Source organism: Salminus brasiliensis, chromosome 9 (assembly GCF_030463535.1).
Source record: "Salminus brasiliensis chromosome 9, fSalBra1.hap2, whole genome shotgun sequence".
Taxonomy (NCBI): domain Eukaryota; kingdom Metazoa; phylum Chordata; class Actinopteri; order Characiformes; family Bryconidae; genus Salminus; species Salminus brasiliensis.
The window spans coordinates 26,795,971-26,820,924 of record NC_132886.1 but is presented as its reverse complement, the minus strand read 5'-3'; the positions used below and the strand labels follow the sequence as shown (position 1 = coordinate 26,820,924).

At 38.6% G+C, this 24,954-nt stretch overlaps 1 protein-coding gene across 1 annotated transcript; it reads left to right on the top strand.

Moving 5' to 3' along the window:
• Window positions 1–4,245: 4,245 nt before the first annotated feature.
• LOC140562431 (leukocyte immunoglobulin-like receptor subfamily A member 2) lies at window positions 4,246–21,783 on the top strand. The gene is made up of 10 exons (XM_072688068.1): window positions 4,246–4,277; window positions 8,173–8,208; window positions 9,472–9,753; window positions 12,121–12,402; window positions 14,934–15,212; window positions 15,577–15,693; window positions 15,900–16,007; window positions 16,929–17,027; window positions 17,988–18,053; window positions 20,922–21,783. The coding sequence occupies exons 1-9, from the start codon at window positions 4,247–4,249 to the stop codon at window positions 18,050–18,052; spliced, it is 1,299 nt and encodes a 432-aa protein (XP_072544169.1). The 5' UTR covers window position 4,246; the 3' UTR covers window position 18,053; window positions 20,922–21,783.
• The last annotated feature ends 3,171 nt before the right edge of the window (window positions 21,784–24,954 follow it).

The window sequence follows — 24,954 nt, the reverse complement described above, 5'->3', positions numbered from 1 at the left end:
ACCCGAGGAAGTCGGTATCTGTGACAATTCATAAAATCACGAAGGTCAAGTGAATGTAAACCATGTGCTGCATAAAGACAAGCTGCCTGGTCTTGTGGATTACGTTGTTGTTACAAGTGACGTTTCTGAATTAGGAACAATATTCTTTGTGCAGCCGCCATGTTCATCACACAAGCACCACTTTCAGCCTTCCTCTTGGTTACGTGTTTTGGTGCATTCTTAATCAGTCAATTTGATTGGTTGATCTACTACTGTTACACAAAAAATATTAAATTAGTTTTATTTAAATGTGAACATCAACAAATACTGTGTACTTGATTTTTGAGTAAATTTGATGATTGTTTACACTGAATGTAATGGATGTGATACAATTTCAATTTCAAAAATAAATATTGATTTTCATTCATTCCTGTTTTTATATGTACAGAGGTGCTTTTGCTGTAAATCAATGAGTTTTTAAAAGGAGCATTGGCGGCCTCTGTCATTTTTGAGGCAGAACTGCATGTGAACATCAAGTTAGGAAGTACCTAGTTAGTTACAAATGGGTCAGAATACTTTTAAATTTATGAAATGAGTAAAAGTACTGCAGTATCTACTGTGGAAAATTACTCAGTAGTAAACCAATCCTGGTCTTAATCCTAATCTCAACCCTAACTGCTGTGTTTGGTCCACTTATATGGATCCTTTACCCATTCACCACACATGTAATATTAAGAAAATTAGAATATGGGGTTATGGCTAGGTGGTGTTGCTACCTCCTAGAAATACTACAGTACAGTATAATGAACTACCATTGGACAGTGACAATAAACAGAAGCACTAGTGCAAGACAACAGACAAGACAAGGACAACAGGTGCACAGACACTACAACATGTGTGTAAACAGTACTGCAGTGTTGCAGCAGAGGTGTTGTAGTACGTATACATTAATAAAGTGTACAGTGCAGGTGAATGAGCATTAGCTTACTGTTCCAGTATTTCAGACTTAGTGTTTAGTATTAGAGAGTTCAGAGTACAATGTGCATAAAGGCCCACATGAGCAGCTGGAGCTCAGTGTGTAAACGTACTGAGGACGTTTAGGTCAGGATTTAGATCAGCATCAGTCTGTATAAAAACTGTTCTTGAGTCTGGTGGTTCTGGCTCGAATGTTCTGATATGTCTTTCCAGAAGACAAGGGTTGGAACAGGAAATGGCTGTGGTTTGTGTGGGGTAAAAGGAGATGCTGCTGGCTTTCCTCAGGCCTCTCTTGTTGTAGATGTCCTGTATGGGAGGAAGTGCAGCTGTGGTAATGTGCTGGTTGGTTTACACCACCCTCTGTAGGGCCTTGTGTTTATCAGCAGTGGTGCTGTCATACAACACCGTAACGCAGCCAGTCAGAATAAATATACAGTCATATCAGAATATTATGACCACGACTGGATTGGAGTCAACAGAACCAGCACTGCAGTGACACTGACATGGTAGTGGCGTGTTAATAGTGTGTTGCACTGGTACAAGTGGATCAGACGAGTCATCATTAATAGACTGTAAGTTAGTTATTACTGTTCATAATCAGTTCCTGTTTCTAAAGGTTTGCCACCTTTGTATATGTAAGATGTGTATTCAGTATTTATAAAATAATGTTCATCAATATAGCTGCATGCTTTTAGAGCTATTTTACCCCCCCCCCCCCCCCCCTCCTCACTCACGTGGTTGTGGTTTGTCTCTGTTGCACATCAGCAGTGGCTTCAACCATTGCAGGAGGGGGAGGAGATGCTAAAAGGGTTTTTGCTCATCTCATCCAGTCAGAGTCTCAGTAAAGAGCAGACTAAAATACATGTGCTTTTCTTTTAGATCAGCTACACTTTTAAATAAAGGATGTAAAAGTATGAGGTTTTCACTTTAAATACAGAAATAACTGGTTGATTCATTTCACAGTAGTTCAGTGTTTACACACTCGAGACCCTGCATCGTCTAATTCAAACAGCAGAACTGCATCAGATAAAGACTCATCAGACTATTCCCGGAGTCTATTAGCCATACACCACTCATACATGAGCTCTTACAGGTTTTATTAAAATATATTATTACATATTATTAATCACTACATAATCAGTGGATTAGCTGGTTATTTAACTGGTCATAGACTATATGTATCATTTCATCAACTAAACTGATACAGAAAGGAGTTTCAGTGCTAGTGGTCTGACTTCTGTTCCAGTGGAAGAGTGGAAATGACCTCATCAGCTGATGATAAACTAAAATAATACTGTTTAGATCATTTACACCCTTTACATCATGGAAAATACACACACATTGCACACACACACACACACACACACACACACACACACACACTCTATAAATGCAGCCATCTGATTTCATGCCTGTTGCTACCAGTTATAACCAATGATAAGTTCAACCACCTGAACTTCAACCACAAGAGCAAGAGCTAGCAGAAACACAGTCAACAGCCACAGCTCTTTCAGAAGTGCTATACTAACACTGCTGACCATCATGTTTGGACATAAACAGTTTAATGCTTTTATAACTGCACATGAAGAGTCTCTATAAAAATGTTAAATTATTGTAACATATCGTCACTGTTGCACAAAAACCTGCATTTTTCACTTTCAAGAGCTGTTCTTAACATTGTATCACAATTTCCTGATGAACGAACCAATACATTATTAAATTAATAAAATGAATGGATCATATGTTCAATTGAGATTAGAGCTGCTGCTGTATGAAGGTGTCTAAATGCAGTCTGGAAGCTCTGAACTATCAGGTTCTGTGTTTCTTTCAAAGGAAAAAGTAAGTCAGTTTATTTTGATAACAGTCATAAGAAGTGGGTAAGTGCACGTATATACCAATCAGCCATAAAATGAATACTATCCATGTTTCTACTCTCATTGTTGCTTTTATCAGCTCCACTTATCATGTAGGAGCAGTTTGTAGTTCTATAATTACAGACTGTAGTTCATCTGTTTCTCTGTTACACTGTTATCCTCCTTTCACCCTGTTCTTCAATGGTCAGGACCCCACAGGACCACCACAGAGCAGGTAGTATTTGGGTGGTGGGTCTCAGCACTGTAGTTCTGGTCTGGTATGAGTGGATCAGACACAGTATTTCGGCTGGAGTTTTTAAACACCACGTCCACTCTATAAGACTAGGTTCACCTTGTAGATGTCCTTAATCAGTGGACATGACACAGACTCACAGGACACTGTTGATTGGACTGTTCTTTTTCCAGCTGTGATACTGAGGTGTTTAAACGCTGATATAATGGACAATAAATGCAGAAACAAAGTTTTAGGCCTTCATCATTGTGCTGTGTATTTATTAATATAATGTGTGCTGTCAAACAAGTCCTTTTATGTAGGCACAGAGAAGCTAGAGAGAGAGAGGTAGAGGCAATTATGATCAGTGACAGCACGTTAAGAGGACATTAAGGCGTTGAAATGTTCTGCGGTTGTATAGAAATAAATCCAAGAGACATTCTGACTTGTGTAAATCTACTCTCATTCTTCTCAAATCTGTACTGAGCTTTTTAGACTTCCTCATTGTACTGTGTATTGCTCAGTCTAATTGCTGAGTTAGTAATTTATGTGGGTGTATTTTTGACACTGAATGTATAATTCTGATCCTTTGTTGACTTCAGATCCCTCCTCCCCCAATTACAACTTGTGCACCAAATTTCCATGACATTCATTCCCATGAGTTGTGTATGTTCAAACACAGCTGTATTTGTTATTAAGAAAAAGTTGGTGTTAATTTTATGGCTGATCAGTGTGTATGTGTATGTAGAAATTATTTATTTTACAAGATCCTATGATTCTGTTTGTCTTTACTGATTTCCAGGTCACACTAGTGATCACTACACCGGTTAACTACAAGGTTAATAGAGCTGGGTAGCCTACTAATCCAGCCCCAGTTTCCCAAAATATTCATGTTAATCAGCATTTGCTTCTGTCATGTTGTTGAACAGACATTAACTTTTTAATAAAAAAAAAATAATTTAATTTTAACATTAAATTCTAAATATTTTATTTATGTTTATTTATTTATTTTTGGACATGCCTACCATCACCCTCCTCCTACTGGCTCCACCTCTGATTGTAGTTATTTGAATATCTCTCTTTCTCTCTCTCTCTCTCTCTCTCTCTCTCTCGGTTGCAGTAACTTTCGCTGTAAAGAAAAAGGAAGTGTTTGTTCAAAGCAGACTTCCGTTCAACCTGTTAGTTAGTCAGTGGTCAGTGAGACAGTATGGAGGTCAGTCCACTCTCTGTGCTGCTCTGTGAGTAACTCTTTTCTTTATATCTTCATTAGAGTCAGAGCTGCTGCTGTATGAAGGTTTTTAAATGCATCTAGACCATGCATAATGCTGTGAGTCTAGATTTTCAGTCACATCCAGTACCACCATTAAATCCTAGGTGTTGTTTTTGACTCTGTTCTCTCATTTGACACACGCATATGCTACACAGTCAAAACTGCATAATTTTGCCAAACTGCAAAATGTATTCTGTTTACATGAATCTATCTACCTACCTACCTACCTACCTACCTATCTGTCTATCTACCCTGCTGTCCACTGCAATGCTGTCCTGCTCTGGATTGTCACACTGTTTCATTTCTACCACATTAGATGTACATATGACTGTTTACCTGCATGGACTTTCACGTTAACACTGAACATGTACACTGACTCCCATTCTCATAATTTATAGCTTAATGTCACATCTCGCTATTTATGTCCAGATATTCTTGTTGTTCTGTTATTTGCAGAGTCGACCAGAGGAAGATGGAATCCTCTTTTGAGTTTTGGTTCCTCTAAAGTTATTGAACCAAATTTGTTTCTTACCATGAATATAAATTTAAACAGAACCCACAATGCAATTCCTGAAGCTTAATGTTTGCTTGCTTCATCCATTCCACAACTACTCTTGATATGTTTTAGTATCACTGTCATGTTGAAACACTCAACTGTGGACAGGTTTTAACCTCTAGCTGATGGTTTGAGGTTTTGATGAAGAATTCTGAAGAAGTCATTGAGTAATATATTAGTTGCAATGTACCACAAAGCATTGCAAAGCAGCCACATGATCATATCACCACCAAGCTTAACAGTTTTCTTGGGGTTGACCCCTCTGGTCAGTGTAGTACAAAGGTTTTTGGGTTGGTCTTGACCATCTGAATTCATTTCCTTTCAACCAAGTATGACAGTTTGGGTATTATTCTAGACTTTGGCAAAGTGGCTACACCTCCTAGTAATGACATATATTCATGATATTGTTCAAACTGATGTTCTTCGAATCTGTGGTTGTATAGAAATACTTTCTATAGACATTCCTGATTTGTGCAAATCTACTCTCATTCCCTCAAATCTGTACTAAGAGTTTTTCAGAACTTCCTCATTGTGCTTTGCATTGGTCTAACAATCTAACGAGTGCTGTCAAACAATTCCTTTTATGTTGGCACAGAGAAGCCACAGCTGTAGGTAATCATGGTCAGTCACAGAGGACATTAAGATGTTCAAATTGATTTTCTACCAATCTGTTCACAAATAGCTTCAAGAGACATTCCTGACTTGTGCAAATCTACTCTCATTCTTCTCAAATCTGTACGGAGCTTTTTAGACTTCCTCATTGTGCTGTGTATTGCTCAGTCTAAATGCTGAATTAGTAATGTATGTGGGTGTATGACATTGTGTGTATAATTATGATCCTTAATTATGACCCTTCTCTCCCAATTAAAACATGTGAACCAAATTCTATTTTTTTGATGTAAGTTGTAACTCATTCTGCCTCAGACAAGGAAAGGTTCAAAGAAATCACTGAAAGCCCAATATTACCATAACATTCATTCCATGAATTGTGTATGTTCGAACACAACTGTATGGATTATAAAAAATCTATAATTATATGACATTTGGGACAAAGACACATTTTTCCTAAATATCTTCTAACTAAATGGGTTTCATGGAGAAAACTCACTTTAATGACTTAAGTCATTAAAAGCATTTTTCATGCTAACATGCTAATATGAAAAAATTGGCTTCTTTAAAAACATTTTAAACCAACTGTGTTCTAAAACAATGATTGATCATTACAAAGAGATGGATTATGTGCTGTGAAGCTGGTCTGAGTTTTGTCTGAGTTAAGATCTTATTCGTAAAGAGGAGTTCATAATTTATTTTAGGAAAATAGGAAAATTAGGAAATAATTTCCACCATGTTTTTTAACCATGTTTTTACTCATACTAACCACAGGACAATAGTTCTGCAGAGGGACAGAGTTACAAAATAGCCTTAAAAAGTACATAAATATTTATTATTCCTTTGCTTCAACAATTTGGTAAAAAAGTGTCACCAAAATACATCACCTACCAAAAGATTACAAGGCCTGTCTATTAGTCAGTTAAATGAAAGGCTAGCTATCCACAGAACATAACCATGCTTCCCATAATAACAAATGCTGCATAACCCCTGTTAGTGCACTGACAGAAATACAGGCTCATATTAAATATCCAATACAGTCACATTTTAGAACTTCCTCAATCACAGAGGCTGCAGCCATTATCATACTAGTACATACCAAGGTGGCCAGACTGAAAAGGATTCACATTAAATTAATTAGTGAAACATACACTTTAAAAATATTGTTAATTAATTAATTATTTTTAAATCCTAATGAGAAATATGAGATTTTGTATGGAGACAAAACATGGTAATGATTGGTTGTGAATTGTCTACAGTACAGTGCTCCACACAATTCTGTGGTCACACTATAGGCTATATATAATTATTGCTATCCAAGTAGATTGTATGTCTATACAAATTTGATATCCATCACCTGGTAGTGATTGACATTTGTCATAGCAACAAAGAACTTTAACTGACAGAAACTTTACATTTATTTTTCTTTACAAAACTGAACTGGATGAAAATACCCTTTTATTTAAATGAAAGTCTGAAATGTGTCCTCTAATTACGTGGGATTGGTTTGATTTAAAAATTGTAAATTTATACCAAGTGTAAAATGTGCCTTTGACCCAGATATTTTGAGGGGACTGTATATGAGACATGTGTAGACATTTTAATATTTTTAAAAGGCAAGAATTTTAGGGTGGCACAGTAGAGCTCTAGGTAGTGTGTGTGTGTGTGTGTGTGTGTGTGTGTGTGTGTGTGTGTGTGTGTCTGTTCATAGCTTCCGGGGCCAATAGTTTTGTGTTTGGGATTAATCCTCGCACAGGTCTCTCAGTCTGTAAGGAATGTTAACTCCTAAAAACACACATGGTAGGTGAACTGTGCTAAACAGCTCCTAAGAGTGAGTGAACAGTTATGTGTGGTACCCTTTTATTGACTGGTTCCCTGTGCAGGCAGTATACCTGCATTGTGCCCAGTAATTCCAGGTAGGCTCTGGACCCACTGCGACACTCACCAAGAAGATCGATGGACGGCATGAAGTTTAGTCAGTTGGTCACCATGCTTTTATAGGTGTGGTGGTGGTGCTCAGTGCAGTTGTATAAGTAATGGATCATCTAGTGGAACAGTTCAGTTGTATCAGTGGTGGATCATCTAGTGGAACAGTTCAGTTGTATCAGTGGTGGAGCATGTTGTGTAACAGTTCAGTGGTATCACTGGTGGATCATCTAGTGGAACAGTTCAGTGGTATCAGTGGTGAATCATCTAGTGGAACAGTTCAGTTGTATCATTGGTGGATCATCTAGTGGAACAGTTCAGTTGTATCAGTGGTGGAGCATGTTGTGGAACAGTTCAGTTGTATCAGTGGTGGATCATCTAATGGAACAGTTCAGTTGTATCAGTGGTGGATCATCTAGTGGAACAGTTCAGTGCTATCAGTGGTGGATCATCTAGTGGAACAGTTCAGTTGTATCAGTGGTGGATCATCTAGTGGAACAGTTCAGTTGAAAGGAATGCAGTGATTCTCGATGCTTCAGGACTGGCTGCACTGAATCCTGATGCGGTTCCTTCCATTCAGTTTCAGTCTGAATAAGAGTTGGTTCACTTGTTTGAGTTATAAACTGTGTATATAAATGTAATGATACTCAGCTGATCCTGAACAGTGCTGAAACACTTTGAACCTTCAGTAATTTCATACTTCAGTAACTAAACTGTCCTGATGTGCAAAACTGTTCCTGCATCATGTCCTCTGTTTCCCTCCTTACTTTAGTGCTGATTGTGCTCTTCCAGTGTGGACAAACTGAAGGTAAATCATTTACATTTACAGAATTATTTAACTTGTACTTTGTAATTATTCCTCATTCTTAATACCAAATTAATGCATTTCTACAAAATTAATAGAGTCCTAAAAGCAGTACATACACTGTGTATTTAAGTGCAGTAAAATTGTAAATTAAGCTGAGCTTTACAACACTATCAACAGTAAATGCTGTAAGTCAAACAGGCCTTTTTGAAAAGTTCCGTTTTCTAAAGGATGAAGAATATTCATAATCTCAACAAAACAATCATGACTTTATTTACAACAAAAGTCCTCAGTGTTTATGAACAGAGAGACTGGAGACTACAATGGAAGTACACTAATTATCTGGTTAAAGTAGCACCTAGAAAGTTCTTGAAGTTAATGTATTGAAAGGAAGCATGGGTCTAAATTTCTCTTTAATGTAGCAATAAAAGCATCTCATAATTTTCTGTAAAGAGAACTGAATTCACAGGTTTTACTGTCATACAATTAATTTAAATCAATTAATTAAATATATTAAATTAAACTATTATATCGTGTTTACAGTGTGTAATCTGAGGTTTAGTTTTAGATTTAGATTATAGGGGTTTACTCTATTGTCAGTTCTTTATTAATGGATATGATTCATTATTCCTTACTGCCATAGCTAATACTGTTTTGAACTAATTCCCTCTGAGAAAAAAAATTGAGGATTAATTTGTGGTTATTTGTGAAACGTTTTTTTTTTGTGTGTGTTTGTTTGTTTTTTAAGTTTTGCTAATTCAGTGATGGATGGTACCTTATGTGTCCTGTGACTTTGCTTCTCCACTGCCACTTTAATCTATCTGTGAATCTTTCCCATTTTAATATTCATTATTTCACTGGCTATCAGTAAAAACAAAAACAATAAAATCTTTTCTGATTTATGTCATTTTTAATAACCTGGAAACTTGCTTTACAAACTCCTTTTTTGAATTTAATAGAAATTTAAATATCAGTAATTATAATATCCAGAACTTACTTTACTTTTATTACTCAAATACATTTAGAAGCACTTTTCAACTTCTACTTTTCTAACTCCAGACCAGGATCTGTGTTGTTCACCCCTGAATATCAGCATTCTGCACTGTGTAGCAACACTGCAGATACAATCAAACTACTGTAATATTCGCACCAAATGTAGAATCTAGATTCTCTTTATGTACAAAGTCTGATCTTATCCTGATAAACTACTGTTTATATTGTAAAAGTAAAATCAGCTCTGATCTTTTCATCATTTCATCTCAACAGAAATACCCAAACCAATACTGAGGGTGGATCCTAACACCACTGTCTACACTGGAGACACACTTACTCTGACCTGTGATCTGCAGATCTCACTCACTGGATGGAGGTTTAGGTGGTACAAAGACTCTCAGCAGTTAAATCCTCTGACTGAATATAAAGACACCAACACACTCAGTATAACAGCGTCTGATACAGAAACAGCAGAGTATCTGTGTATAGCACGCAGAGGACATGGAGGAGTTGACTACGACTCACACTACAGTGCTCCAGTCAAGATTACAGTTGGTAAGTAATCATTTCTGTTTTTCTGTTTAGAAAAGACTTGATTTCAGTTGCAGTTATTTCAGATTATTCCACAGTGTTTAATACTGGTGTGTATCTTCATAGAGAGAGTTTCATATTTTATAAAAGTCTATATTAAAATATGCAGTCAGCTGAGCGTGTGTTCATCAGAGAGGGAGTCACTCTCACATGTGAATAGAAAGTGGAGGAGTCTGGAGTTATGAGTGGTTTAAGAATAATGATCCTCTCAGTGAAGCTCAATGGAGGAAGAACTATGAAATCTCTAATGTTGATGGAACTGAATAGAATCAGTGTCTCTGTGATTTCAGGGAGTTTTTTACTTCAGTGTTTATTAAAAGAGCAGTAAATCCTCTCTAATCTGATTTAGCTGATCCTACTTTGGAGTTGTAAAACAGTAAAGTAAAATAAACAATACAGAAAAACACTGTAACACACATCTGAAAACAGAAAGCTCAAATGTACAGATTAATATCTGTATGTTTTTATTTCATCAACTGGAGATAAATTCATTAGATGGTCAGACTTAAGAGAAGTCAGATTCTGTTACACTCAGCATTTTAATAATGATTTATTAAAGTTCAGTTTAATGTGTTTAGTTATTTTACCTTCATACCTTAGTGCTGTTAAATGAAGACCAAATGTCCATGTCACGCCCGCGTCACTCGCAGGTGTTCACGGAGACTTTGAGTTTTTCAGTCATGTCATGTCATGGACTCTTATGTTGAAGGGGATATTTATGTTGACAGTCACGTTATGTTCATCATTCACGGTTGGGTTGATGTGTTTGTGTTTACTCTTGGTTAATACGTTCCACCTGTGGCTGGTGTATTTAAGGAGGTCTAGCGACAGCAGCCAGTGCCGGTTATTAACTCTGTTTAACTCAGGTGAACGCAGTGTTGGATCTGGTGTTGGATCTGGTGTTGGATCTGGTGTTGGATCTGGTGTTGGATCTAGTGGATCTGGTGTTGGATCTGGTGGATCTGGTGGATCGTAGTGCAGACTGAACCTGTTGGGCTTGTCAACGGCCTCAGGTAGTAGAGGCTAACCTCCTTAGCCTAGGGACTCTAGTGTATCTGCCGAACCGTTACTGCCTGCTTACCTAAGGCCGTAGTGTACTGAAGGAATCTGTAGGGGCTTGTTTATGTGAGTGAACTTAACTCACTACGCTTCATTCTCGAAGCTTAGTCACGAAAGTCAGCTCAAGTACAGGCTCTAGTTATCGCCTGTGCTCAAAGAAGGTAACCCTGTCATTGTCTCGGTTCTGTTGTTTGGGTTCGGCAGTGGATCCCTCAGCTCCGGAGGTCCAGTAAGTCTCAGAAGCGCCTGACCCGCGCTGTCTTTCTGTTTCACGGTTTTCTCCAGGCACTGCCTGTAGGGTTAGGGTTTCTGTATCGTTCTGGCTCAGCCCTGGCACGCTAGCCTAGCCCTCGTCCCTCACCAGCCACAGGTGTGCTCTTGTTTGCCCAGTTTTCGGTGTCACGTTTGTCTTTTGGTTTATCATTAATCCTGTTAACACTTGCTGCTTTTTCTTGAGCTCTGCCTGTTTTGAGTAAATAAACTCTCTCGCTTTGCTCCATCCCCTGCGAGGGTTCACCCTCACTGTCTGACCCAGTGGATCATGACAGTCCACATGTTTAAATATGTTAAAAAAAGGACACATTTCTTCATGGGGTGTCCTAACCTTTTCACATGACTGTTTAATAATGTAGTGATTTTTCAGAATCACTAAAGAAACGTGAGTCTATGTTTGTAAATATGTTCAGACTGTATAACAGTTAGACACTCTGTGTAAAACAGAGACAGAGAACAGAGAGATCTGCTGCTTTAGGGTTGATGTATGTAATGTGATGCTGGCCTGGGGAGGGGTCAACACCCAGATGCTAGCCAAAGTTCTCCTCCTGATTGGTTTAGAGTGTGTTTGCTGTTTCTTTAAATATTATAAGTGACAAAAGGAAATTATTGTGAAAGTATGAAAATGTTCTAATTAATGTCATTTTGTAAAACTGGAAACATTGTTATAAAATGTATTTTTAATATGTGCAGACACAGCTCCTAATATACATTCAAAATAATGTAATAATAACTCAGTAACTTTACTTTTATTACTCAAATACATTTAGAAGCACTTTTCTACTTTAACTCAAGACCAGGATCTGTGTTCACCCCTGAATCTGAGCATTCTGCACAGTGTAGCAACACTGCAGATACAATCAAACTACTGTAATATTCACACCAAATGTAGAATCTAGATTCTCTTTATGTACAAAGTCTGATCTTATCCTGATAAACTACTGTTTATATTGTAAAAGTAAAATCAGCTCTGATCTCTTCATCATTTCATCTCAACAGAAATACCCAAACCAACACTGAGGGTGGATCCTCACACCACTGTCTACACTGGAGACACACTTACTCTGACCTGTGATCTGCAGAGCTCAGTCACTGGATGGAGGTTTAGGTGGTACAAAGACTCTCAGCAGTTAAATCCTCTGACTGAATATAAAGACACCAACACACTCAGTATAACAGTGTCTGATACAGGAACAGCAGAGTATCTGTGTATAGCACGCAGAGGACATGGAGGAGTTGACTACGACTCACACTACAGTGCTCCAGTCAAGATTACAGTTGGTAAGTAATCATTTCTGTTTTTCTTTTCAGAAAAGACTTGATTTCAGAATAATTGTAAGACAATCCTGCAGTTATTTCAGATTATTCCACAGTGTTTAATACTGGTGTGTATCTTCATAGAGAGAGTTTCATATTTTATAAAAGTATTTATTAAAAGATGCAGTCAGCTGAGTGTGTGTTCATCAGAGAGAGAGTCACTCTCACATGTGAATAGAAAGTGAAGGTGTCTGGAATTACGAGTGGTTTAAGAATAATGATCCTCTCAGTGAAGCTCAATGGAGGAAGAACTATGAAATCTCTAATGTTGATGGAACTGAATAGAATCAGTGTCTCTGTGATGATTACTGACTCTACAATAAAAGGCACAGTGACAGTAAGTGGCTTAAAACTTCAGTTAGAGTTTGTCCAGACAGAAAGTGGAGGATGCAGTGAGAGGAAGTGTTTAGATGATTGACAGTTATGGTATCGTATAGTGAATAATGTACAAACATCTGAAATTGTCTCTCAGTATGAATTTATTATTTTAAAGTAGGATTGAACAGAGTTTGATTGATTTCTGTGGTTTGAAAGGTTTTTACAGACAGACGTAAGTAGTGGGCAGTAAATCCTCTCTAATCTGATTTAGCAGATCCTACTTTATAGCTGTAAAACACAGTAAAATAAACAATATGAAAACATGTTACACATCTGAAAACAGAAACCTCAAATGTACAGTTTAATATCTGTATGTTTTTATTTCATCAACTGGAGATAAATTCATTAGCTAATCAGACTTGAGAGAAGTCAGATTCTGTTACACTCAGCATCAACTGTGCTCTACTCAGATTCCCTGACTGGAAAAGGAGCAGATTGAGTTTCCCAAAACCATCTTAACTTAAACATGGTTCTTAAAGGGTCGAGCGAGCATCACACTGAGCACTCTCTCTCTACCAGTTCAGATGATTTGAACACTGAGATGCTTTTGGGACACTGGTCCTGTGACAGTAACTGATCCTGAACATGAACTGCAGAAGTGATGGAGGAGGGTCAGCACACTTCTCTTTAGAGCACACAGTATCTCAGTGAGTTCAGAGAGTTCAGATCCAGCACTCAACTAAAAGTAGTAGCTGAACTTTGTGAGGAACGTTTAGCTGACAGAGCAGATGTGGAAGATGCAGTGAGAGGAAGTGTTTAGGTGTTTGAGTAGTGGAGGGCTTCTGCGTAGGAGCTGGAACTGAAAGCAGGCAGCCTGTACTATCAGACAATATACAGTCTGAATTTTCAGCCCCTGCTAGTTTTTGACAGCAAGGGTTTCCTCCTTACACACGTCCATGAAAATCAAACTTGTTCAGTCTCTTTCTGATGTAGATTCATGTACTTTCACATTAACAGTGGAAAGAGCTACCTGTAGGTCCCATGATGACATTTTGGGATTGTAAGAGTCTTCTTTACTCGTCTTGTGGTCTGCTCTCGGGCTGAACATGCAAGGATGGTCTGACCTGGTCATGTTAGTAAATTGTTTTATGTAAATTATTTTGCTTTTAAAGATCAGATTATAAAGATTATTCAATATGTTAAAGGTTTCTATGGAGTGTCCTAACGTTTTCACATGACTGTAAAATAATGTAGTGATCAGAATTACTAAGTGAACATGTGTTTGTTTCTAAATATATTCAGACTGTATAACAGTTAGAGATGCTGTGGGAAGAGGGAGAGTACAGAGAGATCTGCTGCTTTAGTGATGATGGTATGTGATGTGGTGCTAGATCTAGATTTCAGTTGATCTGTACAGTCATATGTGAGTATATTGTTTTCAGGAATCTCACCCAATTTTGTTTTTAAGGAAGTGTAAAGAGAGAAGAGATGGTAAAAGGTAGCATCGGTTAGTGTTAGATTTTAGCCTGGTGCAGATCCCTGTTTGCTTTATCCTACTTTTACTTCTCCAAATTGGAGTTTCTCTTCTGTAGACACTGACACAAGAATAGCTGCCATCTCGAGACCTGACCCTGTTAAAGCAAGGACGCACAGTCCTTTACTGAACTCAGTTTATTTAATTTAATAATTAATTATAACAGTTGCAGATAAATGGTCCTGAAATGTGGAGCTGCTGCAGTCTCCTCAGTATCACCACTTCCTGCATTCTTGGTGAAATTTGAGCTTAATAAATGAATCTGTCTCCAAACTCTACTGAAGCTTTTACTACATTACACAGATTTGTGTTTACCCTCTTGTGAGTCAGTGTGAGTTTAGCTGATGTACTGAGATCAGTGTTTTCATTACTGTGAACGGTGTTAAAGCCAGTATGAGACATGTGTTTACATGTGTTTTACAGTTTCATATAGCACCTCTAGTTGAATTCTGGGAACATATTATATATATTTATTTTCAGTTTTCCATTAATTAAATGTTAGTTCATTAAGTATGCAACTTAACTTCTAACCAGCAGCTTAATCTAATCTGAATCTAATCTGAAGATGGTTAATGTTATGAGAACATCAGTGTGATAAAGACTCTGATTTCATGATCTGAACTCTGTGCTTCATCTCCATCAGCAGGTAAACCTAAACCTGAACTCAGATCGAGTCTTAAAGGAGCTACACTGAGAGGAAGCTCAGTGACTCTGGAGTGTGTCCTGGATCAGTCTGCTGGATGGAGGTTTTACTGGACTAAACACACACAGAACCCTCAGAATGAGTTCAGCACTGAAACACACTCCCACACCATTAGCTCAGTTAGTGTCTCTGATGGAGGTCAGTACTGGTGCAAAGCTGGGAGAGGAGACCCAGTCAACTACACCCCCTACAGTGATGCACTCTGGGTAAACGTTACTGGTAAGTAAGAATGGCAGTAATAGATCTTGAATGCAGAAAGAAATGGTGAAGATTACATTATTAAATAATATTTATCTTCTGACCAGAACTCTGACTGTGGATGTTTCCTATGTACATTTTCTCCTTGTTTCTGCTTGCTCTGTCCTATATACTAATTGGCAGTCATCTATTTCTGCACTCTTACACCTGCAGTTTGTAAGGCAACAAGTTGAGTAAAAAATATTGTGTGAAATATTATGAAGTTATGTAAGAGGTTAATAAACACTTCAGGACTGATGGACTCTACTTTTAATGTAAAGCTAAACACTGATCTGAACATCATGGTCTACACTCACTCATTTAAATGTTGCTGTTTGTTTCTCAGACTTGGACAGTCGTGGTCCTGGATCTAGTTCTTTAGCAGCAGGAGTGGCAGTGGGGTCAAGTTTAATCATTTTACTCATCATACTGAGCCTGGTTTGGTGCTGCAAGAAGAATAAGGGTTTGTAAATAAACTTTTTTTATACTGTGTTCAGTACAAACAGAAGTTTATACTAAAGTTATTTCTGTCACCTCTGCAATCTGAATGTTGACTCTTGCTCTTGTTTTTTTTTTGAGAAAAGTGTATGTAAAGTATGTAATTTCGCTGTTATTTTTTTAATAAAAGTAAGTGTGTCAACGATAACTTTTATTTGGATTACTCTGGAGGTGGAGGATCTCTGTGGCTCACTAGTAGAAATAAGCAGAACACCAGTCAGAGACAGAATCTGGCAGGACCTGAGGACACTGTTTCAGCATCAACACCACTGCAGTCTGGTAAGTTTACTTTCCATTACCAACAAACCCACCAGCATTTAGCTTTACATTAGTAAAATCTATTACTTGAAGAGATTGTAACGATTTTGTGATGTTTGACAAGAAAACAATTACAGCTCTGTCACACTTGCACTTATCATGGACATTAATGCTATGGCAATATTAGCCATGTTCTTTTAATACTCTTATTTTTCTGGGGCAGAATGAGTGACAACATACATCCTAAAACTCCTTAAACAGCCTATGAACTGCTGATGGGCTAAAAGTGTTATTTTAAACATCTAATACGCAAGAATAGACCTGTAGTTACTGAATAATACACCTTAGCATGTTATTAGCATAGAGTGTTTGCTTTTGAGCAACGCTGAATTAATAACAAATAAATGTATATCTTTGGCCCTGTGTAGACCAAGATTGACCATTAAGTTAATATGCTCTCTGCACTGTAAACACATAAATTCTTTGCTTATCTGGTATGGTCAATGTTGTACATTTGTTTTGTTTGTTTTTTTTTTGCCCAGAAAATGAAAATTAGCTTCTTGATTGGGTGCTCTGGATAACAACACCTAGTTTTCTGTCTGTGCCGAACCAGTCCACTTTCAATCCACCCCCAGTCTGCACTCAACTCATACCTAGTCCACATGTAGCTTACCACCAATCTTAAGACAAAATCTTAACATGCAACTATTATAGGCAGTTTCTACCCCCCAATTCCTGGTGGAAATGTGTTTTGGTCTCTGATTATCTTTATCTTATAGGCTTTGAGAACATTGTTGGATAAAAACATTTGCTATACTCAAACTGCACATGGTTCCCATTAGGGCATGCACCATGCTACCTTTTTGTAAACAAAGTAAACAGAGAAATAAAAAGAGAAAAAAGATTATATCTAACATCAGTCTATATCTACATCTCTCTTAGATGCTCCAGCTGAATCCAGTGATGTGACATATGTTGCAATTAATCTAAAATCCAAGAAGAAGCCAAAGAAAAAACAAGACTTGGGCTACATGCCTGAAGGTGAGATAAAAAAAACACTCCTAGATGAGCGAACGTATTTTAGAAAGCTTTACATTTTATGCCACTTTCTGAAAACTCAACAGTAAAGCCATAAACATTTACAGGATGATTTTTCAGTCCTGTTCATAAAGTCACCATGGTGGTTCTCAGGATGCCACTCCCTCTTTACTGCTGCAGCACTTTTAAATGTGACCAATTTAATCAAATTCTTAATGAGCTCATGAATATTAATCACCAGCACTATTCGGCTCTTAAAAAGTTTCTGAATTAAAGCTGAAGATTACACAGGAAAAAAAAGCAAACACATAAATAAACCAATAAACAGAAATACATAAGCAAATATTTGCTTAACAAACAATAGTAACATTGTATCAAGTGTAACAAGAACTTCCATATACTGCTTTCAGGCTTTAATTAAGAAACGATTTTTACTTTTTTAGTGGGAGAGCATTATTAAGAGTAAGCAGTAAACTTTATTAATATTCACCAACACTGATTACCTTTACCTTTTTGTTACTAATTGAAAAATGAAAAAGTAATGAGGCCATAACATATACTACATATAGTGAATAAGGTAAATACAGTAATCAAATACAGTCTAATTACAGTCTAATCGAGAACACTACCTTCATAATAGCTGGCAAATCAAGTAAGAGGGAATAAAAGTGAATATAAGAGAGAAAGAGAGAGAGATTTATTACTTAAATGTGTGACCAAACATGCAAACATCAGGGAAAAGGAGGGTGGTATTTCACACAGTAACAGGCAAGTAAACCCAGTCAAATTAGAAAAAACGTGTTACTGCAGCTCTGTTAGCATTTAACATCAGGGCTAATATGGTGATGAAGGAAACTGGGGAAACTCTTGAAATGTGCTGAAAACATTCATCATACACTGATATGATCTTTGTTTGATCTGTTTTTGGTTGGTGTTAATTTGGTGTCTCTTCTCCACTGTTAGAGAAAACCACTGCTGATACCGATCAGAAAACCATCTACTCAGAGCTGAAGCTGAATACAGATTAAGGTAAGATAAGTGTAATGAGGAGTGATGGGGTTTAGTATACAAACCACTAAATCGTTTTTGGACTTTTAGAACAGTATTGCCTGAACAGTCTGAGCCATTTGAAGGAGGAGAGTTACAGATTATTACAATTCTTCCTTCACAATCAGTGTGTGGAACCATTCAGACCAGCTGTTAAACTGTAGTTAACACAGACCTTGAGTCTTAAAGGCTTGAGTCGAGAGACATGGAACGTGGGTTGGATCTATATAGAGGGAGGGAGGTAAAGTCTCCTTGGCAGATGGAAGCTTGGGCAGTGCCAGAAATTTGCATGTCTTGAAAAACGGATCACCGTATTGCCTTTGGGAGTCCAGGGAGATGTGGGACCATGGACATGCAGGGATAGGCAATGGATGGAGCGACCCTTGGGGCCGTGACCTAGGTGTCTTCATGCATGTACAGATCTCACACGCTGCAATGAAGGCACACAATCCGGTTCTTGTCAGAGAGCCTCCCTGATGGCGGTTTCCAGCACCCATTGAAAGGGGAGCTAGGATTCAAGGAGCAGGAATAATGGGCTCCGGAGTGGGGTCAGGCTTAGGAGATGCCCATTGCCTGGAAAAAGCGTCTGGCTTGGTGTTTTCAGAACCTGGCCTGTAGGACAGCATGAAATTGAAGCGGCTGAAAAACAACATCCACCAAGCCTGAAGTGGGTTGAGTTGAGTGACTTGGCCTGCTGGATATAGGCTGGACTCTTGCAGTCAGTCCAAACCACAAAGGGGTGTTTGGCCCCCTCAAGCCAGTGCCTCTATTCCTGAAGACCGAGCTGTACAGCAAGGAGCTCCCAATCCCCAATGTCGTAATAGTGTTCTGTTGATGTCAGCTGGTGGGAATAGAATGCACAAGGGTAGAGCTTCTTGGCTAGAGCTAGGCATTGGGTAAGGACAGCTCCCACACATCTACCTCGACAACAAAAGATTCCTCTGAATTGGGCAGTTGAAGTACTGGGGGGATGTCAGCCATGCCTTAAGTCCCTCAAATGCCTTTTGGGCTTCAGCTGTCCAATGGAATGGACCTGCAGCCGAAGATGATGGGCAAATAAAGCCTAGTTCTAAAGCCTCCTTAATGTATGCATCCATGGCTGCATGCTCAGGGGGTGAAAGTGCAAACAACCATCCTGGTTGTGTAGTGCCCGGGAGGAGGCTTATGGCACAGTCATACTCCCTGTGGGGAGACAGAATTTGGGCCTTCGCCTTACTAAAAAACGTGGACCAATGCGGGGGTTTTGCTGTTCTAACCAGGGATACCCTAGCACTAATTGCAAGTGGGGGGCATGAGCTATATATAGCGGGGTGTTCTCACTAAGAGCCCACCCTCAAAGTGATAGTCTAGTTCAGTGAGAATGGGTCCAGAGCCCAATGAACAATCACCAATGGCCATGAGGCTTCCCTTTAGCCGGAGCCCAGAGGCCTTTGGGGTTATCTGTGGGCTCCTCACTGGTCCCCCTGGCACACATTTCCTGATGGGTGATGCATGCCATTGAACAACCTGACCTCAAGAGATTGGGGTGAGGTTTCATGGCTGAGAAGGCAAGTACACAAACTCCAAGCCAGTGGCACAATCCAGGGGAGCCTTGCTCCCCCAGGGCTGCAGCCCAAGCCAATGCCTGAACAGTTAAGAGGCTACCTGTAGCTACATGTAGGCTACCTTAGATCTCTCTGAGGGGAACCGAGAAGGCTGCTGCTCAAATACAAATCCTCTACAGCTCTCTGGATCCCCAGAGTACCTTTCAGAGTTTGCCACATGAGAATCCCCACACACCAGGGCAGGCACAGCAGGAGGAGGAGCAGTAGCTGCTCATGGCGCCCTATGGTGGCACCCTGGCTTTGCAATGCTGTCTTAAACTGATCCAACTCTGCTGGGTCCATGTTGGTCACACCTTTCTGTTATGGGACAGTCAGGGAGCGGACCCAAGTGCAAAGGGGGACAGGTCTTAATGTGTGATGTAAGGATGTGGGTAATGTGACTGTGGATGATTTTGTGTACTCTGGGAAAACAGTTCCCCTCAGCTGGATTTAAACCAGCAACCCGGCAAGATGGCGTAACTCGGACTAAGGACAGTTCTTTAAAAAACAACTAAAGGAAGTCAAACAAATGCATCTCTCTCTGAAGAGGAAGCTGGTGGATGCAGCTGAGGATCAACGTTTCCCTTACTATAACCTTAGTCTACTGTTAGTTTGGCTTACCGACTCTTTTTACTATGGAGCTGCTTGAGTATTGAGCTGTGAACTCTTCAGCTCTTTACTCTTGCAACTCTTACCTTATCTCACAACTCCTCTTTTTTCTTTAAAGTCCTTTTTAACCTTCTTTCTTTTCTCTTTTCTTTCTTTGAAGACTTCTCTTTCTTTCACGTCTGTGTACCGGCCACCACTCTACAAACATGTGACAGAGAAGTGCTGTTTGTCACGGCTTTAAATGCTTAAATGTGTCTGATTTGCACTGATTACCCCTAGGACTTCTGGGGATTGGAGTTCCCTTGGGTAACAGTGCCTCACTGCTGTCGCCCTTGGCTGGTAGGCGGCAGACACTGACCCCTTACATCTTGTGCACTGTGCTTCAGACAGATCAATTTTGAGTCTTTGAACCAAACATCTGCAGTCTCTTTCTCTCAGTATATTCATGTAGATTCATTTTTGGTTTTGTTTTGTTTTAAATTAAATCACATCAGACTGATTTTTATATCTATTGCAGGAGTGTAGAGAGGCAAAATTAATATGGACATATGGAGAGTGAACCTGACTAAATATAGTATATATTATGCATGTCAAGTAATTATATTTTAATAAACACATGCCAATTCATAACCAATTTATAAATGTTTTTATCTTATAGGTCTATGAAGAAAGACTGTGTTTACTCCTGATTGTGGCTGAAATGGAAGAGGGCAGCATTTCATCATATGTGTATATATATGTGTACATATGTGTCTTTTCATGCAGGTTGCCCACATGGACAGTTGACTCAAGACCAAACCACTTGCTAAAGTGGCTAAATTTAAAACCAGTCTTAATTATTATGACTTCATCTTTAACCATCATCCTGAGCTCAGTTATTAATCATTACCATGAGCTCAGTTAATAACTTTAATCATAATTTCAGTTATTAACTTAACTGAATTAACTGTTATAATTATAGTTCAGACATTAACTATTACAGTGAATTCTGTTTAATATTTTGCAAACTTATCAAATACATATTGATTTTCTAAGTGAAAGTAAATGAATTAATTTTCTACACGACAAACTTTAAATGTCACAAATCGAACATTTTAGAGCACAGTTCCTGTTTAGGAAGTGCAGCCATGTGTCTCTTATTTACTCTTAGAAAGTCATAAATGCATGTGATTTGAGCAGGGGTGCCAAAAGTCTTACATAATATGAGAATATACTGTATTTGTAATATATAGTTTTTAGACTAAAGAGTTTTGGCTAGTTTTATCTTTATTTGTTCAGTTTGTTTTTATTTTTATTGTTTATATGTTTGACCAAATTTGCTTTTTTAAATCTAGTGTCAGTTTATAATCAAAGTGTGTCTTAATGAAATAAAGCTTTAGTGTATTTAGGGATGTATTTAAGCTTTAGCAGCGCTGCACACTGTAATAGAAATTAACAGTATCTGAACAGTACTGCACATTATAGTAAAAGCTTTATGATGACTGATATTAACACAAATAAACATTTGCTTCAAACTCTAACTGTTTTCCTATTCTGTTCCGTAATCACAAACAGGGAGGTGGGGTTTACGATGCATCTACAGACACTTACCATTAGATCAGCGTTCAGGAAAACCCCATTCATACTGCAGATCATTGAGGCCTGTAGCTTCTATGTCACAGTATTACTGGACTAAGAGTAAACAGATAGAGACAAAAATAAGTTTATCATAAGAACCTACTCAGGAAAGAAGCTTGTTTTTCCCAGTGTTTGGCCAGAAACACACTCAACGCAAGTATACAAACACCAATGTAAATGCACAGTCAATACTCTGCAAGTGCACAGTCGTGCTGTACAAAGTGAAAGTGTGTTTGTTCACTACTGCTGCGGTTTAAGCACTCAGTACTCAGAGGTGCGATGGAAGACAAATCACAACTGGTCCGCCATGACCGTTGACTGAAAAAAAAAAACGCATTAGGTTGACTACTTGGCTGTCGGTGTAGTACGCTTAGCAGCAACACTCAGGATGTAGCTCGGGCTTGCGTTGTGTCCGGAAATGCATTGTGACATTTTTGAACGCATCTATGACTGAAACCCAGGGCCCTATTTTAGCAATCTTTAAGTGAGCTGTCAACACAGCTCCAACATCTTCATTAGGTTTGTGGATGGCACTACTGTAGTAGGTCTCATCAGCAACAATGATAAGACAAATTACAGGAATGAGGTGAACCAACTGGCCCTGTGGTGCTTACAACAATCTCTGTCTGAACGTGGAGAAAACGTGTTTTCTGTTCTTAAGAACAGCTGAGAAGATCGTCAGCACCTCTTTCCCCTCCCTTCATGACCTACACAGCACCCGTCTCACTCTGAAAGCGCTCTGCATGGCGGGGGATCCTACCCACACACTAAACAGCTTCTTCAGCCTGCTGCCATCAGGGAGGAGACTTCAGAGTCTCCAGGCTAGAACCAGAAGACTGAGGAACAGCTCGGTCCACCAGGCAGTCAGGATGCTCAACTCTCTTCATGCCTGCATCCCCTTCCCCTTTCACCCCCTTAACATACAAACTTTGGATCATGCACACCAATAACACACAAATCAGTGCTGAACTCTGCATCATTAAGAACTGGTTATGCACATGTCACTTTATGAATCTTTAAGCTCATATTGGCACTACTGTTTATATTTGCACTGACTATAGCTAGATTTTTAATCTGACTTACGTTTTTGTGTTATTTCAGGGGTCTCTCTACTTATACTTTATTTACAAACTTTAAAGTTCCTGCATATGGCACTTCACTTTACTTTACTTAAGTCAATGTCAGGGACCTCTTTATTTATACAAACACTTATACACTTACATTTCTACAGATTAATATAATACATTTTCTTGCTATGTGTTATTTAATGCTTAATGTTTATGTAAATGTTTATTTAACGTTAAGTGCTGCACCATTTTTCAGAGAGTACCGCAATTTGAATTCTGTGTCTTTCCTGTACATAACAGTGGTTTCAACAATAAAGCTGACTTGAACTTTTTGACTCATTTTGAGACCACCACGGCCATCAGCATAGAAATATTAGCACTGTTGCTTTTTAAACGATGAGGCAGAAGGTGTGAAAATAGACTGTTGGAGGGGTGTGAGATAGCAGTGAGCAAGATAGAGCCCCCAGTCTGCATAGCTGAAAGCGGCTGTGTTTGTGTCCTTCAGGGAAAATAATGTGACCAAAAGGAAATATTAAATCAAGGTGTGTCCACTAATTAACATCACAGGTGTCTACAATCTTGCAATCAGTCAGTGGGCCTATATATAGGGCTACAGGTAATCACTGTGCTGTTTGGTAACATGGTGTGTACCACACTCAACATGGACCAGAGGAAGTGAAGGAAAGAATTGTCTCAGGAGATTAGAAAGAAAATTATAGACAAGCATGTTAAAGGTAAAGGTTATAAGACCATTTCCAAGCAGCTTGATGTTCTAATGAATACAGTTGCACATATTATTCAGAAATTTAAGATCCATGGGACTGTAGCCAACCTCCCTGGACATGGCTGCAGGAGAAAAATTGATGACAAATCAAAGAGACTGATAATACGAATGGTAACAAAAGCTAAAATCACAGAAAAACTCTAAAGAGATTAAAGGTAAACTTCAAGCTCAATGAATATCAGTGTCAGATTGCACCATACGTCATTGTTTGAGCCAAAGTGGACTTCATGGAAGATGAAGGAAGGAGGACACCATTGTTGAAAACAAACCATAAAAAAAGCCAGACTGGAATTTGCCAAACTACATGTTGACAAGCCCAAAAGCTTCTGGGAGAATGTCCTATGGACAGATGGACAAAAATTAAATTTTTTGCCAAGGCACATCAGCTCTATGTTCACAGATGGAAAAAATGAAGCATATCAAGAAAAGAACACTGTCCCTACTGTGAAATGGAGGTTGGACATGGAGGTTCTGGGGCTGCTTCGCTGCATCTGGCACAGGGTGTCTTGAATCTGTGCAGGGTACAATGCAATCTCAAGACTATCAAGGGATGGGGAGAAATGTACTGCCCAATGTCAGAAAGCTTGGTGTCAGTGGCAGGTCATGGGTCTTGCAACAGTATAATGACCCAAAACACACAGCTAAAAACACCCAAGAATGGATAAGAGGAAAACATTGGACAATACTGAAGTGGCCTTCTATGAGCCCTGACCTAAATCCTATTGAGCATCTTTGGAAGGAGCTGAAACATGCCGTCTGGGAAAGGTAGCCTTCAAACCTGAGACAACTGGAGCAGTTTGCTCATGAGGAGTGGGTCAAAATAGAGAGGTGCAGAAGTCTCATTGACAGTTACAGGAATCGTTTGATTGCAGTGATTGCCTCAAAAGGTTGTGCTACAAAATATTAAGTTAAGGGTATCATAATTTCTGTCCAGGCTTGTTTCATGAGTTTTTTTTTTTATATATATAATTCTGTTGAAGCATGGTTGAAAAGCAATGTTAATTTTCACAGCATTTTTATTTATTATTACTTTTGTCAGATTCAAGTTATTTCTGTGACCATTGTGTTTTTTTTCTTTCATTACCTGAAGGGTACCAACAATTTTGTCTACGTGTGTACAGTCTCTGGGCTGAACGACTAAAAATCTTAGCTAAATGGTTTTTATTTTTGATCTTTTAGGCTCGAATTCATTTTAAAAGAACAAACTACATAAAGGTATCCCA